Here is a 19802-nt window from a genome sequence, read left to right as displayed (position 1 = left end):
ATATCAAAAGAGCTCATTAGATAAGCTTATTAATACCATGTAAACATTTGAAAGATTACTTTGAGGAATGAAAATCTAACCTGAACAGAAATCACAACCGAAATCATATTTCCTAAATATTTCCTAGCCAGAGTTAATAATACTCTTTAGCCTCTAAAGACGAAATACCAATATCACAGAACTGTAGAGCTGGAGGAACATTAAGATAAAAGAAAAATCTCTCGTTTTGGAGCTAGGAAAATGAATGCAGAGAAGGTAAGTGTCTTAGCCTCATGTCTCCCAGCTGGTCATCGGATGGGCCAAGACTCTAGCACTTCTGATCCTCAGCCTAGCACTGTCTCCCTATACCACAAAGATCTGACAGACTTTACCATCACATAATAAATACCAAAACAAATTTTACAATGGCAAGGACTTGTCATTTTCTTTAACCCTTAAGGCCTCTTCATGTCCTTTATTGAAAAGAAGGTACATAAAATCTGACTAAATTTCTAAGTTCCAAAGATAATAAAAGTTATTATTCTGTTCCCCTATGTAAGAATGTAAACACTCATAGAAATAAAAATGTATGCAAATCAGGCCTGAATAACATTTTTCTAAAAACACTGGAGGAGAGTCTAAGGTAGTTTTTTGACTGAAGAATTGTTTTGAAAATGAAAAAAAAAAAAAGGCTATATAGCTCCAGAAAAAATGCACAGGTGGACAAATAAACATAATTTTCCAAACAACGAAACACTCCATGGTACTTCTGAAGACCATCCATGAGCCCCCAAGTTAGAATCTCTGAGCTAAGGATTAACAATAAATTTTTTAAATTTTATTCTAAACTCTATATACATCCTACAAAAAGTGACCTGAAAGCTATTTTTAATTGTCCACCAACTTTCATTACAGAATTATCTCAACTGCGTAAACTAAAGAAGTTTCAATGAGAAAGAGGTTAATAACCAAATCTGATTTACAAAATCCTTATAGTCACAGTTTTACCTTTCCTTGGCTAAACTTTCATTACTCTCTCTCTCTCTCTCTGGAGTATAATCTCATCTCTTACCCTTTCCTATGCTCCTGGACCATAGAGAAAAGAGGATTTCCCTTATTCCACATTTTAATGCTGAGGACTTTGATCCTTTGATCTGATTTAATATTTACAATGTCTAATAGAACAGATACATAATGAAATTTAATATGACATTTCACCATAGGTATAACACACATGACATAAACAACCCTGAAAAATCCTCCTTCAGCTTAAAGGTTATGTGTGGCAATCAATATTTTTCAGAATTCCGTTTACTGGGTAACGATGGACACAATATGTTACATATATAAAGCGTAAAAAAACAACTGCCACAGAGCTTTAGAAGAAGCCTGCTTACCGTCCTGCAAGGGAGAGAATCCCGAGTTGCTCTTCTGCCTGGGTGGTGTTAACAACACAGCCGGCTCAAATATATGTGCTGGAAAACTGTTAGTCAGACTCACACTGTCCGGGGGAGTTGGCACCTGAGACAGTTTAACAGGCAAGTCTTCCTGTGCGAATTCAGCCACTTCTTCCCCTCTGAACACCAATGGCATGGAGACATTAGCATTTACAACAGGGCCCTCTGAAGAAGATGAGAGGCTATCAGCACTTAAGCTATGGACACACTACAGGTATTTATACTTACATGCATTTCCACAGAAAGCAAAATCACATGGACTCTAGAGCCTTCACTTTCTAGGCCATACCCTCCTTTAGCTGTAACTCACAGGCAAGGCTCCCAAGAGGCCAGCACTGGGAAGAAGAGGCTGCTTTTGAGAAAAGCACTTAGTCCTTGAGACCTGCCCCAGCCATTGAGTTTATCTCATTCAAGTTAAATTTTAGTCAGCTCCTTCTTCGAATCCGTCCTGAGAAAACACTCCTAAATACATAAAATACTTACCATACATGAAAGTATTACTTAGAAGCAAAAAACATGAAAAGCCTGTTTTCAAGCTCTGACATAGGATGGCACAGGAAGTGAAGAAAGGCTTTCCAAACATCACCACAAATGAACAAAATTACGAATTTCTAAAACTCTGTATTTCTTTTTCTTTCCAAGACCATCTCCTCTCCTCCTGAACCTGGTGCACAGTGATGAAAAGTGTTGGCACTAAAGCCCCACTGGTCTAGAAAGCAAATTCTGCTACTTTCCAGTAGTGTGATCTTGCTAAGCTACCAACCCTCTTAAAGCCTCAGTTTTCTCATGGAGAAAATAGGAATAACAATGGTACCTACCTCGTAAGACTATTATGAGGACTAAATGAGATAACACACGTAAAACACTTAAAAAGTGCTGGCATAGAGCAAGTACCCAAGAAATATTAGCTGGAAATAGTGATGGCAAGTATCATAGTGACAATGCTGTATATGTATATGTATACATGACCAATAACATAGAAGATTACAGTTTTGTTTACTCTGTAAGTGTTTTAATACCAACCTGGGATAATAAGACCACACTCACCTGGACTGTCTATCATTTTCCTACTTGTGGATCCCCTTTCTGATGCCTGGCATTCTTTGTTGCTTTTTATCACAGGACAGTTCTTCATGGCATGTGTGAGTGATATAAGTTGCTCATCTGTTGTGACCATGTACTGCTGAAGTCTTGCCTGGAGAAAAAAAAAAATGAAATAACACCATTGGCATATCAGACATCAGATCATCACCTAGATATGTAGAACCATATCATTACTTTAACTACTCTAGAAACCTCAGACTTTCATTCCAATACTAAAATCATGCATTTGTAAGAACACATAATCATAAATGTTTTAAAAGTCCCATGACAGAGGAATGGTTAAATGTACCATGGAATATTATTAATTATAAATATACTGCTACAACAATAAGAATTAACCTTTTTGCAGGGCTTTTGATCTATAAAACCACTTTATATAAATGATATCAACTGACTCATGCTACCCCAAGAGATGGGTATATCAGGTGGAGGAAATTTAATAGAATATTACACAGCACTTAAACTGATAAACATGACCCTATAAGAATTTATGGAATGTATATAAAACAATGTTATGAGAAAATATATACAGAGTTAAGAAATATTATACATACACATATATAAAAAATATATATGTATACACATATGTATTATATGTATCGACAATATATGTATGTATCCAAAATGTACACATTAGATAAAAATCACAGATGGTCAGAGGCAAGGATTATTAGTGGGACTAGTGAATGAAATACACTAAATAATTTCATACCAGCCCAAATTTTTCCCAAATTCCACAATCATCTCCAATGACCTACTCAGCATCTCCATCTAGAACTCACATAGGCTTCTCAAACTTAACATGTACAAAACCAAACTCCCCCTGAACATTCCCACCTCATCAACAGCAACTCCATCCTTCTAAATGCTCAGTCCCTAACTTTGGAATCACCCTTGACTCCTCTCACATCCTTTCCTTCACCCCATATCCAACCCATCGGCAAATCCTACTGCTTGCCTTCAAAACAGATTCATAATTTGGTCACTTTTCACAACTTCTTCTACTTCTAACCTAGACCAGCTGCCATGTCTCACCTGAATGGTTTCAATAACTCCTGTGTGTGACACTCTGCTTCTATGTTTGACCACCTACAGTCTAGTTCTATACTGTTCCCAAAAAGGCTTGAAGCACTTTGGGGCACTAGAATGAACTCACAGGGGCACCACACCACTTTTAAATTTTTGAAGAAAACACTGCTGTTCAACATCTGTCAGGCACCAGGGAAGCAGTGAACCAGTTTGAGGTAGTTCACAGCTTCAACAATAGATCAAAATACATTTCTTTTGATAATGTCATATCTTCATGAAACTGGGTCTTCCTTAGCTGCTATGCTAAAAATTAACACTGTGTAAAAATTATTGTGGAAGAGGAAATAAGAGTGACAGTATCCAATCTGATTCCAAGCTTTGATCTTTTTTCCCCCAAAGAGTCCCCCTTAATGTTTCTTGCAGGGCTGGTTTAGTAGTCACAAACTCCCTTAGCTTTTGTTTGTCTGGGAAAATCTTTATCTTTCCTTCTATTTTGAATGACGGCCTTGCAGAATAAGTATTCGTGGCTGCATATTTTTCCCATTTAGCACACTGAATATATCCTGCCACTGTCTCTGGCTGCCAAATTTCTGTGGACTGACCTGCTGCGAATCTGATCTGTCTTCCCTTGTAGGTTAAGAACTTTTTTCTCTTGCTATTTTCAGGATTCTTCCCTTGTCTGTGTATTTTGTGATTTTGACTATGGTATGCCTTGGTGATGGTCGGCTTTTGTTGAATTTAATGTGAGTTCTCTGTGCTTCTTGGATTTTGATGCCTGTATCCTTCCCCAGATTAGGAAAGTTGTCAGCTATAATTTGCTCGAATAAAGCTTCTGCCCCTTTTTCTCTCTCTTCATCTTCTGGGACTCCCATTATACAAATGTTATTCCATTTTAATAAGTTACTGAGTTCCCTAAGTCTACTTTCATGATCCATTACCTTTGTTTCCCTCTTCTTTTCAGCTTCATTATTTTCCATGATTTTATCTTCTATCATTGATTCGTTCCTCTGCTTCGTCCATTCTCATTTTTATGGCATCCATTCGGGTCTGCATCTCAGTTATAGCATTTTTAATTTCTGCCTGACTAGATTTTAGTTCTTTTATCTCTGCAGTAAGGGATTCTCTAGTGTCTTCTATGCTTTTTTCAAGCCCAGCTGGCATCCTTATAATTGTTGTTTTAAATTCTAGTTCAGACATCTTACTTATATCTGCATTGAATAAATCTCTGGCCGTCATTTCTTCCTGTTCTTTCTTTTGGGGTGAATTCCTCCATCTTGTCACTTTGGAGGGGGGAAAAAAAGCAAAATGAAACAAAATAAAAAATTAAAAATTAAAAAAATTAAAAAAACACATAAGGGAAGCTAGATGCTAGGTGTGTTTTTGGTCTGCTTGTTATGAGAAGCTTGATCGAAAAAGGCAGAAAGCAAGAAAAGAAAAAGAAAAAAAATTTATTTTATTTTATTTATTTATTTGACAGAGAGAGAGAGACAGCGAGAGAAAGAGCACAGGCAGGGGGAGTGGGAGAGGAAGAAGCAGGCTCCCAGCGAAGGAGCCTGATGTGGGGCTCGATCCCAGAATGCCGGGATCACACCCTGAGCCGAAGGCAGACGCTTAATGACTGAGCCACCCAGGCACCCCAAGAAAAAAAATTTTAAATACATATATAAAATAAAGCAATAAATTGCTTTCTGTAGCTAAAAAACAAACAAACACAAAAAAATAAAAACAAAGACAAAAACAAACAAACATACACACAAAAAACCCCAAAGGACGCTAGATTGTGTTTCCCCTAAAGCTGAAGCTTTGCAGCTCTCTATGATCAGCAGTCTTGGTGTGGCTGAGGAGTCTGTGCTGGTCTTCTTGGGGAGGGGCCTGCTGTGCAGATTCTCAGCTGGGATTGCCCTAGTGGAGATGTGCCTGCAGGGAGCAGGGGGGCAGGGTGTGGTGTAGCACCTCTGTTCTCCACTTAGTGGCACTGTTTGTTCAGCTCACTGAGGTCGGTCAAGCTGGTGGGCATGGGGAGAAAATGGTTCATCCTGTTCTCTCCTCTCCAGAGCAGGAAATGCAGGCCACCCCTCTTCAGTAAGCCCTCACAGACGCTAAAACAGCCACCCCTCCTCTGTCCATGGTTTCTGTCAAATCCCTGCCTTCACCCAGTGTGTGTCTGAGCTGTCCTCTGGCCAAATGGTGCAGCACTGTGTGTTATCTTAGGCTCAGCTGTGTCTCAAAACCCCCACTTCAGAGACCCCCCACAGCACTGACAGGCACTGATCCTCTAGGGGAGAGTCTCCCTGCATTGTGGCCAGTGCCAGCTTGTCCCAGAAGACAGCCTGGTGACTGTGCAGTGGTTGGGAGTTTATGGTAAATTGCAACACAAAGCTGGTGTCAAGGTTTGCAGCCCTCTGCTGGAATCTTTGCTCCTATACTGGTGAGCGGGACAGCTCGATGGTGCCTACAGGGTCCTTTGCCCGTGGAGAGGCCCTATCACCTCTACCAATGCACTGCAAGTAGGGGAACCATTTTTCCCCATGTGACCCTGGGGATCCTCAGGCTGTCCACTGCTGGGGCTGAGCTCTGCTTTCCCACCAGAGCACCACTCAGCTCCCCAGGCACAAGCCTGGCAATGTCTCAGACCTCTGAAACTTCAGAATCTGCGCTCCACTGTTTATAGAAAACTGGTGGTATTCTAACCCTCTCCTTTCTCTCTGTCAATGGTTTTGGGGAACAGTGTTCCTGCGTGTGTTTTCACTTTTGCTTCCCCTCACCACCCCCCCACATTTTCTCTCTCTCTACTCCCTCCTTGGTCAGGGCTCCCTCCTCTGAGCAGCGCCCATAGGCTCTTTTCTCCCAGGAATAAACTCTTTGCAGTTCCTACCTTACACAGGTCGTTCTTCTGGTTTGTAGATATGAGCTTTGCTAATAAGACTTCTGATGGATTTCTTAGGTGTTCAGAATGATTTGATATTTATCTAGCTGTGTTCAAGGGAGGAGGCAAGCTTAGGGTCGCCCTACTCCTATCTTACCTCTCTGATTCCAAGCTTTGACAACCTGTACAATGCCCAACAGGTATACATAGCCTATTAGTAAATAATTGTGGTTATTTAATCACGAATAAAAATATAAGTTTTTCTATCAATATTTTGATATTTCGGTATTTTCTTTTCAAACAGCATTTAAGTTGTTAAGACTTACATACTAAGTCGTTTGAACCTAACTACTTAATAAATGAAATTGTTGGTATTTCTTTTGGCCTAGAGGTGTCTTGAGATAGTAAGGGCACCATGAATTGAGAAAGGGCAGTGATCTTTGATTTAGTCTAAACACAGCCACCACCTAAATCACATCATATCTCTTCTCTCCTCAAAACCCTTCGGTGGTTTTCCTTCTTACCCAGGACTAAAGTCTAAATCCTTCCCCAGCCTGCAGGCCCATATGACCTGACTTATCTATTGGCTCTCTCCTACTACTTTCCCTTTCTCACATTCCACTCCAGTGGCTTTTGAGCTCAACAGCCATCCTCCCACCTCAGGACCTTTGGACCTGCTCTTCTAGACTGCCTAGACTGCTCTTCTCTTAGCTATCTGCACATTCACTTCCTCACCTTCTTTAGGCCTTTGCTCAAACGCCACCTCCTCAAACAGGCATGGCCCATCCCAATTACAATTCCCACCCTAGGTACTTCCTATGCCTCTGACCTGCTTTATTCTTTGTTACGATACATATCACCATCTAACTTATAATTCACCTTTTTTTTAAAGGGTCTATTTAGAACATAAGCTCCATGAGAGCAAAGGTTTCTTCTTTGTTCACCACTGTATCTGCTGCACCAAGAATAGTGCCAAGCCCAAATCGATAAAGATTTGTTGAGCCAATTAGTACATTTTAAAACTGCTCATCATCCCAAGAGAACTGATAACCTATGTTCACACAAATCCTTGTACATGAATGTTCATGGCAGCATTATTCATTCATAATACACAAAAAGGTAGAAACAACTCAAATGTCCATCAATTAATGAATGGATAAGCAAAATGAGGTATATCCATAAAATGGAATATTAGTGGACAATAAAAAGAATGAAGTACTGACACATGCTACAACATAGTTAAGCTCTAAAAACATTATGCTAAGTGAAAGAAATCAGACACAAAAGATCACATATTGCATGATTCCATTTATATGAAATATCCACATTTGGCATATCTATAGAAACAGAAAGTAGATTTGTAATTGCCAGGGGCTGCAGGGAGGAGAGAATGAAAAGTGACTGCTAACAAGCTTGGGGTTTCTCTTTGGGGTAAGGAAAACATTCTGGAATTAAATAATGGTGCTGGTGCACAACTCTGTGAATACACTAAAAGCCACTGAATTTTACACTTTAATAAGATGAATTAAATGGTACGTGAACTATATAGATCAATAAAAAATTGCATGTCTTATATTCTAATGTCCATTAATACAACACAACTTGCCTACTAACTATTGCTTTTCCACTCTTTTGGCTCATAAATAAAAGTAATAATAACCATCACTGGAGAACAAAGAGATGAATAAAACCACCTCTGCCCTCAAGCAGCTCAGTCTTTTTTTTTTTTTTTTTTTTTTTAAGATTTTATTTATTCATTTGTCTGAGATTGAGAGAGGGAGAACACAAGCAGGGGGAGCAGCAGGCAGAGAAAGAAGCAGGCTCCCTGCTGAGCAAGGAGTCAGACTTGGGACTCCATCCCAGGATCCTGGGATCATGACCTGAGCTAAAGGCAGACGCTTAACTGACTGACCCACCCAGACATCCCTCAAGCAGCTCAGTTTTGATGAGAGGTATACATGTATGTGTAACACAATTTGGTAAATGCAATGAGAGCAATATCCAGAGAGTACCGAAAGGGCACAAATAAAGAATAATGCAGCATTGAGACAGTATGATTAGTTTCTAGAAGAAATACTATGACTTAAAAAAAAAAAAAGGAGCAATTAGCTAGACAAGTGGCAAAGAGGACTTATCTAATAAATATGAAGATACTGCAAACAACTTTACATGGCATATGATTACAGGAAGCTTCCTAAATGGTATCCTCTGCTGTTTTGAAATTAAAAGCAGCTACCACAACATTTATTTCACATTTTGGATAAACTGCTATAATATTGGTAGTTACCATTTTAATGTAGATTCTATCTTCCCCACTAAACAGTATGTTTCTCAAAGATAGCAGACTTATTCTGTATATTATTTGTAGTTCAAGTTTCTACTATAGTACCTCCAATACAATAAATGTTCAATAAAAGCTACCATTGATGATAATAAAGAAGTGATAAGTAATCACATCAGCACAACTAAACCAAAGGCAACTAAAAGAGAATCTTATATATTATTAAAGATGTTTTATTCTATTAAATACAGAAAAGTCTGGAATCTCATCTAAGTACCTGGGTAGCAGTATTTTCTTCTCTAAGAAGAATAATTTCAGCTGTAAGAGCATCAATGAGCTCTCGATGATCACCTAACATTTGTTCCAGTTGCTGCCTCGTCTCTACTTCCTTACGCAGTTGGACCTCGCTCTACAAAAAAAAATCAACTTCCATCAATAATAGGATAAAATTCCCATCCAAAAATAAACTCCCATCAACAGCATCAAATACTGAAAACTAAGTTTCTACTCAAAGCTGTAAAGAAAATAATACTTACAAAGGATATGTGATAGTAATGAAAATTACGTATTTTTTTAAAAGGTTTATATTACATTAAAATGAAATGCTGTGTTCTTTTCCCTTCTTTATATAGAACACAATGAACAGAACGGTATACGGACTTAAATAACTACAATTTTTGTCAAATAAATTAGAGGGAAGGACATACACATATTGCTTGAATATACACAGAGCATCTCTAGAAGGATACACTCGTATCTGGTAAGGATAGCTGGCTACAGGGAAGCAAACTGGTTAAATGGAAGTTAAGGGTGGGAATCACAATTTTCATCCATATCCTTCTGTTTCTCTGAATTTCATACCATGTAATTATAATCACCAATCAAGAACTAAGTTTGTTAAAATAAAATCAAAAATAAATGACAACAGGCTTAAATGGCTTTAACTTTGTAAAGCAAGTAATTAGCTAAAAAGTGGAAGCTACTAAACCTCTAATACTTTCAGAGAGCCAAAAGTACACTCCTACTCCTGGAGACTCCTAACTTAAGGACAGAAGAATGATAAGACTTTCAAAGTCTGACAGTACAATAAATATCTCACTAAAAAGTAATTTTAGGAAAACAGCTCCAGAGAAATTGCAGCATCTGAATTAGAGTGATGAATCAACTATTTTAATAAAAATTTCCTTGAACATTTTTTGTTGTATTTGTTTAATAAATTTAAATGTATAAAAAATAACAGTTTAAATAGATTTTTTGCAAGATGAAATGTAGAGCTAACTCTAATTCCACAGCATTCTGAAGACTGGTTACTCGAAAATGAATTACAGAAATAATTCTTGCTTCTCTTATAAATTATTTTTCACAACAAAAGATCTTCCACTTCAGACAAAGCCCAAGTAGTCACAGAGATAACATGAAGAATCTTCCCCATCTGTGTCTACAGATTACAGGCATACCACTCCCCAAACTGAACTAAAGTGGGAGTAGGAAACAGAGAAAAGCAATAGAATGACACATTTAATAGTTCTACTGAATTTAATACTGCCAAACAATAATATCAATGTCAGCAAGAGACACGATTTTATTTATAGCAGATTTACCTTACTAATTACAATTTACTAAAGCTCATATTAAAATCAACATCACTGGGAGGGAGTTAAGATGGCGGAGGAGTAGGGGACCCCTTTTTCAGCCGGTCCCCTGAGTCGAGCTGGATAGGTACCAGACCAGCCTAAATAACCACGGAATCAGCCTGAGACGCAGGATGATGCATCTGGATCTCTACAAATGAACATCTCCAGCGCTGAGTATTGAGGTACGAAGAGGGGAGCTGTAAACCGTGCACGGATATCGGAAGATAAACGGAAGGGGGAGGGAGCCGCCGCGTTTGGGCGCCGGGAAGCGGCAGCCACCTGCACGGGGGAGCGGGGGACACACAGAGGGCACCCGCGAGAGAGCGGACTGAGACCGGTGAGCCGTGAACGCGCGCGCGCCACCAGGCATCTCCCGGAACACCTGAATCCCGGTGTGCTCACGGGATCCAGACTGAGACCGGGAACTCCCGGAGCGCGCGCGGGGCGGCTGGCGGCTGGCGGCTGGCGGGCCACCTGCACGGGGGAGCGGGCGGACTCGCGGTCGGCACCCGAGAAACAGCAAACTGAGACCCTGAACCGGGTGCGCGCGCCACCAGGCTTCTCACGAAACTCCGGAATCGAGGTGTGCTCACCGGGCATAGACTGAGACCGGGAGACCCGGGAGCGCGCGGGGCGGCCGGTGGCTGGCGGCATTAGAAACACAAAGGACAGAGACGCGCGGGCCGGTGGCTGGCGGCATTAGAAACACAAAGGACAGAGACTGGGCGGCCGGTGGCTGGCGGCATTAGAAACACAAAGGACAGAGACGCGCCGGCCCTGGAAGTGAGGGCAGGGTCGCCGAGTTGGTGCGCACATCCCGGGACGCCGCAGGGTTGAGCAGCACCAACAGTAACAGAGTTAAAGTGGCCGGAACATCAGTGGAGAACGGGCCGCAATCCCTCTGTTCTGCGACAATGCAGCCTCTGCTGCTCTGACCCTCAGAAGAGGCATAGCCGGCCGCCAGGGAAAGCCGCCAGAGAACAAAAGCCTGGAAATATCGGCTCAGAGAGTGCCCATCCCCATCCTCCCTCGCAGGGGACACGGAGACTCTAACCAAACAGGGTTGCCTGAGTATCGGCGCGGCAGGCCCCTCCCCCAGAACACAGAAGGCAGGCTGAAAAATCAAGAAGCCCACAACCGGAGGCGCCTGGGTGGCGCCGTCATTGAGCGCCTGTCTTCGGCTTAGGGCGTGATCCCGGCGTTCCGGAAAGGAGTCCCTCATCGGGCTCCTCCGCTGGGAGCCTGCTTCTTCCTCTCTCACTCCCCTGCTTCTGTTTCGTTCTTGCTGACTGTCTGTCTCCCTCTCTCAGATAAGTAAATAAATAAAATCTTTAAAGAAGAAGCCCACATCTCTAAGATCCCTATAAAACAAGAGGCACGGCCTGGGACCCAGTCAATAATTTTGGGCTCTGGAAACCCCGCAACCTCTCTTCATCAGAATGACAAGAAGGAGAAGCCCCCCCCAGCAAAGAAAAGACAGTGAGTCAGGGGCCTCTGCCACAGAAGTAACGGATATGGATGTAACCAAATTATCAGAAATGGAATTCAGAGTAACAATGGTCAAGATAATGAGTAGACTTGAAAAAAGTATTCAGGAAAATATTACTGAGAATATACAATCCCTAAGGGCGGAAATGAGAGCGAATTTGACAGAAATTAAAAATTCTATGAGCCAAATGCAGGCAAAACTAGAGGCTCTGACGGCCAGGGTCACGGAAGCGGAGGAAAGGGTTAGTGAATTGGAGGATGGGTTAATAGAGGAAAAAATAAAATTAGAAGATGGTCTTAAAAAAATCCACGCCCACGAATGTTGGCTACGGGAGATTACTGACTCAACGAAACGATCCAATGTTAGAATCATCGGCATCCCTGAGGGGGTGGAGAAAAACAGAGGTCTAGAAGAGATATTTGAACAAATTGTAGCTGAAAACTTCCCTAATCTAGCAAGGGAAACAAAAATTCGTGTCCAAGAGGCAGAGAGGACCCCTCCCAAGCTCAACCATGACAGACCTACACCACGTCACGTCATAGTGCAATTCGCAAATATGAGATCCAAAGAAACAGTATTGAAAGCGGCCAGGGCAAAGAAATTTCTCACGTACCAAGGCAAAGGCATCAGAATTACATCAGACCTGTCTACACAGACCTGGAATGAGAGAAAGGGTTGGGGGAGCATTTTTAAAGCTCTTTCAGAGAAAAACATGCAGCCAAGGATCCTTTATCCAGCAAGGCTGTCATTCAGAATTGATGGAGAAATAAAGACATTTCAGAATCGACAGTCACTAGCCAATTTCGTAACCACGAAACCAGCCCTACAGGAGGTATTACGGGGGGTTCTATAAAAGTAAAAAGGCCCCAAGAGTGATACAAAACAGAAAGTCACAGCCAATACAAACAAAGACTTTACTGACAACATGGCAGAATTAAAAGCATATCTCTCAGTACTCAGCCTGAACATTAATGGTTTGAATTCTGGTTTCAAACGCCACAGGGTTGCAGATTGGATAAAAAGAAATGACCCATCCATTTGCTGTCTTCAAGAGACTCATTTCGAACCCAAAGATGCATTCAGACTGAGAGTAAGGGGATGGAGTACCATCTTTCACGCAAATGGACCTCAAAAGAAAGCTGGGGTAGCAATTCTCATATCAGATAAATTGGATTTTAAACTACAGACTATAGTTAGAGATGCAGAAGGGCACTATATTATTCTTAAAGGAAGTATTCAACAAGTGGATATGACAATTATAAATATATATGCCCCCAACAGGGGAGCAGCAAGATACACAAGCCAACTCTTAACCAGAATAAAGAGACATATAGATAAAAATACATTAATAGTAGGGGACCTCAACACTCCACTCTCAGAAATAGACAGAACACCCTGGCAAAAACTAAGCAAAGAATCAAAGGCTTTGAATGCCACACTCGACGAGTTGGACCTCTTAGATATATATAGAACACTACACCCCAGAACCAAAGAATACTCATTCTATTCTAATGCCCATGGAACATTTTCAAGAATAGACCATGTTCTGGGACACAAAACAGGTCTCAGCCGATACCAAAAGATTGAAATTATCCCCTGCATATTCTCAGACCACAACGCTCTGAAATTGGAACTCAACCACAAGGAAAAATTTGGAAGAAACTCAAACACTTGGAGACTAAGAACCATCCTGCTCAGGAATGACTCGATAAACCAGGAAATCAAAAATCAAATTAAACAATTTATGGAGACCAATGAGAATGAAAATACAACAGTCCAAAACCTATGGGATACTGCAAAGGCAGTCCTAAGGGGGAAATACATAGCCATCCAAGCCTCACTCAAAAGAATAGAAAAATCTAAAATGCAGTTTTTATATTCTCACCTCAAGAAGCTGGAACAGCAACAGAGGGACAGGCCTAATCCACGCACGAGGAAGCAGTTGACCAAAATTAGAGCTGAAATCAATCAAGCAGAAACCAGAAGTACAGTAGAGCAGATCAACAGGACTAGAAGCTGGTTCTTGGAGAGAATCAATAAAATTGACAGACCACTGGCAAGACTTATCCAAAAGAAAAGAGAAAGGACCCAGATTATTAAAATTATGAATGAAAAAGGAGAGGTCACGACGAACACCACTGAAATTGGAAGGATTATTAGAAATTTTTATCAACAGCTATATGCCAATAAACTAAGCAATCTGGAAGAGATGGAATCCTTCCTGGAAACCTATAAACTACCAAGATTGAAAAAGGAAGAAATTGGTTTCTTAAACAGGCCAATTAATTATGAAGAAATTGAGTCAGTGATAAACAACCTTCCAAATAACAAAACTCCAGGCCCGGACGGTTTTCCTGGGGAATTCTACCAAACATTCAAAGAAGAAATAATACCTATTCTCCTAAAGCTATTTCAAAAAATAGAAACAGAAGGAAAGCTACCAAACTCATTCTATGAGGCCAATATTACCTTGATCCCCAAACCAGGCAAAGACCCCCTCAAAAAGGAGAATTACAGACCGATTTCCCTAATGAATATGGACGCCAAAATCCTCAACAAGATACTTGCTAATAGAATCCAACAGTTCATTAAAAGGATTATCCACCACGATCAAGTGGGATTCATACCTGGGATGCAAGCGTGGTTCAATATTCGCAAATCAATCAGCGTGATACATCATATCAACAAGAAAAGACTCAAGAACCATATGATCCTCTCAATCGATGCCGAAAAAGCATTTGACAAAATACAGCATCCTTTCCTGATTAAAACCCTTCAGAGTGTAGGAATAGAAGGTACATTTCTCAATCTCATAAAAGCCATCTATGAAAAGCCTACTGCAAATATTATTCTCAATGGGGAAAAGCTGGAAGCCTTTCCCTTAAGATCAGGAACACGACAAGGATGCCCACTCTCGCCACTATTATTCAACATAGTACTAGAAGTCCTTGCAACAGCAATCAGACAACAAAAAGGGATCAAAGGTATTCAAATCGGCAAAGAAGAAGTCAAAATGTCTCTCTTCGCAGACGACATGATACTCTATATGGAAAACCCAAAAGAAGCCACTCCCAAACTATTAGAAGTTATAGAGCAATTCAGTAACGTGGCGGGATACAAAATCAATGCTCAGAAATCAGTTGCATTTCTGTACACGAATAACGAGAACGAAGAAAGAGAAATCAGGGAATCCATCCCATTTACAATAGCACCAAAAACCATACGTTACCTTGGAATTAACTTAACCAGAGACGTAAAGGACCTTTATTCTAGAAACTATAAATCACTCTTAAAAGACATTGAGGAAGACATAAAAAGATGGAAAGATATTCCATGCTCATGGATCGGAAGAATTAACATAGTTAAAATGTCCATGCTACCCAGAGCAATCTACACTTTCAATGCTATCCCGATCAAAATACCGAGAACGTTTTTCAAAGAACTGGAACAAATAGTCCTTAAATTTGTATGGAACCAGAAAAGACCCCGAATCTCCAAGGAACTGTTGAAAAGGAAAAACAAAGCTGGGGGTATCACAATGCCGGACTTCGAGCTGTACTACAAAGCTGTGATCACAAAGACAGCATGGTACTGGCACAAAAACAGACACATAGACCAATGGAACAGAATAGAGAGCCCAGAAATGGACCCTCAGCTCTTTGGGCAACTAATATTTGATAAAGCAGGAAAAAACATCTGGTGGGAAAAAGACAGTCTCTTCAATAAATGGTGCTGGGAAAATTGGACAGCTACATGCAAAAGAATGAAACTTGACCACTATCTCACACCATACACAAAAATAAACTCCAAATGGATGAAAGACCTCGATGTGAGACAGGAATCCATCAAAATTCTAGAGGAGAACATAGGCAGCAACCTCTACGACATCAGCCAAAGCAACCTTTTTCATGACACATCCCCAAAGGCAAGAGAAACAAAAGATAAAATGAATTTATGGGACTTCATCAAGATTAAAAGTTTCTGCACATCCAAGGAAACAGTCAGAAAAACTAAGAGGCAGCCCACGGAATGGGAGAATATATTTGCAAATGACACTACAGATAAAGGACTGGTATCCAAGATCTACAAAGAACTTCTCAAACTCAATACACGAGAAACAAATAAACAAATCAAAAAATGGGCAGAAGATATGAACAGACACTTTTCCAATGAAGACATACAAATGGCTAACAGACACATGAAAAAATGTTCAAAATCATTAGCCATCAAGGAAATTCAAATCAAAACCACACTGAGATACCACCTTACGCCAGTTAGAATGGCAAAAATAGACAAGGCAAGAAACAACAATTGTTGGAGAGGATGTGGAGAAAGGGGATCCCTCCTACATTGTTGGTGGGAATGCAAGTTGGTACGGCCACTCTGGAAAACCGTGTGGAGGTCCCTTAAAAAGTTAAAAATTGAGCTACCCTATGATCCAGCCATTGCGCTACTGGGTGTTTACCCCAAAGATACAGACGTAGTGAAGAGAAGGGCCATATGCACCCCAATGTTCATAGCAGCAATGTCCACAATAGCTAAATCGTGGAAGGAGCCGAGATGCCCTGCAACAGATGACTGGATTAAGAAGTTGTGGTCCATATATACAATGGAATATTACTCAGCAATCAGAAAGAATGAGTTCTCAACATTTGCTACAACATGGACGGCACTGGAGGAGATAATGCTTAGTGAAATAAGTCAAGCAGAGAAAGACAACTATCATATGATTTCTCTCATCTATGGAACATAAGAACTAGAATGATCAGTAGGGGAAGAGAGGGATAAAGGAAGGGGGGGTAATCAGAAGGGGGAGTGAAACATGAAAGACTATGGACTATGAGAAACAAACTGAGGGCTACAGAGGGGAGGGGGGTGGGGGAATGGGATGGACCGGTGATGGGTAGTAAGGAGGGCACGTATTGCATGGTGCACTGGGTGTTATGCACAACTGGTGAATCATCGAGCCTTGCATCGAAAACCGGGGATGTACTGTATGGTGACTAACATAATATAATAAAAAATCATTATTAATTAAAAAAAAAAAAAAAAAAAAAAAAAAAAAAATAAAATAAAATCAACATCACTTATACTAGATGATACATAAATCAGCATGTAGAGGAAAATTAAGAGGATAAAGCTTTATTGCAGATAATCTAAAACTGAGGTATTTTAAAACAAAGCTATTCAAATTTGACTGTATTTCATTTGGAAATTGCAATAAATGAAGTGTAGAGAAAAAAAAAACAAAAACCCAAACATTTCTCCCAGCACTCTGAAGAGAAGACTCTAATAACCTCTTGCTCTTACCTCTTTAAGGTACCGAACCAGGCGGCAGAGGGAGCCCACCAGTGACAGAGTGAAGCCTGTAAGACCCTGACTACTCTGCAGTCCTTTGACCTCGCGTCCTGTCCACCGTTCATATTCTTCCATTTCATGTTCCACTTCATTTATCATGTGTTTGAGGACATCCAGGCTGGAATTATTGCTATTTGGTAAGTCTGTGGAGGCTGTGCTAGCTGTTAACACGTTCTTCTTCTGCTTGGAAGAAGCACGCGAATCCGGTTTTCCTTTCACTGATAATGACAGAAGACCAGGAAAAATTATACCAGCAAGCTACTAGAAAAACCACTGACTGCTATTCACAGTTTATCAGAGCTTTTTATAGAAGTTATCACCATTTCTCGTAAAAAATCCATACAGTTTAAACCAGGTTTACACTATCTATAATGAATGTACTAGAACCATCTTTCTACAGAGTTACATTGTTATATTTGGAGGCATTTCTTAACTACCATTCAACAAAGTCTTAATTAGTTGGCTCCAACTGGATGAGCTTAAGGAAAAAAACTTTACTAAGAGATTAAGGAAGCTGTATAAGTTATGTGTTTAATAATTCATCTTTGTAAATTAAGGAACTGAACCTTTCTTTAACAACTGTTTTTGCTTCCTTGAGTTCAGCACTTGTCCCACAACATAGCTTGAGTCTAGAGTTTCAGTAGATTCTTCAGATTGAAGCCTGGTCTGGAGTCTCTTGACAGCATTGGTAGCATTCAGAGCAGCTAAAAGAAAAAATATTTCCAAAAGAATCTCAAGTGAACAACAAAAAAAGTTTAAAGCATTCTAATTAACAGATCAATTGGTATTTCATTAATAAATTAGATAAAGTCAGTTAAAACTCAAATAATATTCCTTTAAAAATTACTATGTTTAAGAAAGAACATAATAAAAGAAGTCACTATTCTGTGAGAAATAATACAATGGGGGAACAAACCTTTTTGTTCTCCTGATGGAGGGGCAGGTGATGGAGTTCCCGGAGGGGTATGTGACTGTGTTGTTATTTTCTGCTGAATATCAGTCCACAGCTTATTAATTAACTCAGAATTATCTTCTTTCAGTTGGTGAAGAAACCTATAAATTATGGGGCAACAAGCCATATTAGAATTAATAAATGCTATCATTTAAACTGTTCAACTGCTTACATGTTTCATTGATGGCACTTTTAATAATTCATAATCAAAGAAAAAATACATTTTGCTTTAACTGATAAGACAGCTAAAATATCAGTCTTCTTAAGTGTTAGAAGAAATAATTCCATCTTCCTCCCAGTTTCCCACCAACCTTGGCTCCTAATTGCAGGAGCAATTTGCCCTCTCTGAAGTTTTGTGGTATGGACCCCATTCTCCTCTCTCCCAGAGAAAGTACATGGCTTGGTCCTTTCTGGTTTCTCTCTCCTGTGAAGGAGGCTATCCTCAGAACACAGTCTCTGCTCATCACTGAAGTAAAGTGACTGGAGCAGACTCTGCCCGGAGTCTCAGGGAACAGGGAGAAGGAAAGGGAAGAAGAGCTGCAGTGCAGGGAGTTAGAGAACTAAGCCTTTTGCTATCATCATCTTTATCATTGATGAGGCTGATAATTTAATCTCCAACCACCTGATTCCTCCATCGATTTCTCAGTTGGACTGAGACTTAAAAGAGGCAGGTGACAAAAAAGTGGAAACAACCCAGATGTCCACCAATTGATGCGTGGAGAGGTAAAATGTACTACATGCACACAACCATAAAAAGGAATGAAGTGGAGATACATGCTCCAACATGGATGACTCTTTGAGAATCATACTGAATGATTCTCTATATATGAAATGTCCAAAATAGGCAAATCTATAAAGATAGAAAATAAATCAATCTAATAGATTAGATAGGACTGAAGGGTTTGGGAGGAAATGGGGTTTGACTATTAAAGAGTACGGGGTTTCTTTTGGGTAATGCAAATGTTCTAAAATTGACTCGACGGGCGCCTGGGTGGCACAGTCGTTGGGCGTCTGCCTTTGGCTCAGGGCGTGATCCCGGCGTAATGGGATCAAGCCCCACATCGGGCTCCTCTGCTATGAGCCTGCTTCTTCCTCTCCCACTCCCCCTGCTTGTGTTCCCTCTCTCGCTGGCTGTCTCTATCTCTGTCAACTAAATAAATAAAATCTTTAAAAAAAATAAAATAAAAAAAAATAAAATTGACTCGAGGTTGCATAACTCTGCATATACTAGGAATCATTAAATATTATACTTTACATGGGTGGATTGTATGGTATGTGAACTCTAATCAATAAAGCTGTTACAAAAAAAAAAAGAGGAAAGGGGAAATCTTATTTAGTGGGTCCACAAATCTCAACCTAAGGGAGTTGTTTTCAAGCAAATTATGGACAGTGCATTGTGCATTAGCTGCTACAAAATATATTTAGCAAAAGGCCTATAATGCAATCCATTCAAAGGGGGCTAGTTATCAAAGCATCAGAAAGACTCCTCTCTAAGACAGTGTTAGTTCAAAGTCCAACCTTCAGGATAAATCCTAAGAAAAGTGTTGTAACAGGGTATTTATACAAGTTAGGAAAATCCAAACCAGTCTGAACTCACATTACTGTCTCTAATGTTTATACTTTTAAGAGTCAGGTTATGTGACAACAACAAGA

General features: G+C 40.2%; 1 protein-coding gene across 3 annotated transcripts in view; it reads right to left on the bottom strand.

Annotated features, from left to right (window-relative positions):
* The window catches only part of SPICE1 (spindle and centriole associated protein 1), a 78145-nt gene that overhangs the window by 20313 nt on the left and 38030 nt on the right, over positions 1-19802 (bottom strand). For all 3 annotated transcript variants that reach the window (XM_026493456.4, XM_026493463.4, XM_044382014.3), the window contains exons 8-13: positions 18114-18250; positions 17764-17901; positions 17150-17415; positions 8994-9125; positions 2484-2631; positions 1377-1601 (exon numbers count right to left, since the gene is read on the bottom strand). In XM_026493456.4, the coding sequence (XP_026349241.2) occupies positions 1377-1601; positions 2484-2631; positions 8994-9125; positions 17150-17415; positions 17764-17901; positions 18114-18250 (1046 nt within the window). The remainder of the gene's footprint in view (positions 1-1376; positions 1602-2483; positions 2632-8993; positions 9126-17149; positions 17416-17763; positions 17902-18113; positions 18251-19802) is intronic.

Source organism: Ursus arctos, unplaced genomic scaffold, assembly GCF_023065955.2.
Source record: "Ursus arctos isolate Adak ecotype North America unplaced genomic scaffold, UrsArc2.0 scaffold_4, whole genome shotgun sequence".
NCBI classification, from domain to species: domain Eukaryota; kingdom Metazoa; phylum Chordata; class Mammalia; order Carnivora; family Ursidae; genus Ursus; species Ursus arctos.
This window is presented reverse-complemented; position numbering and strand designations above follow the sequence as displayed.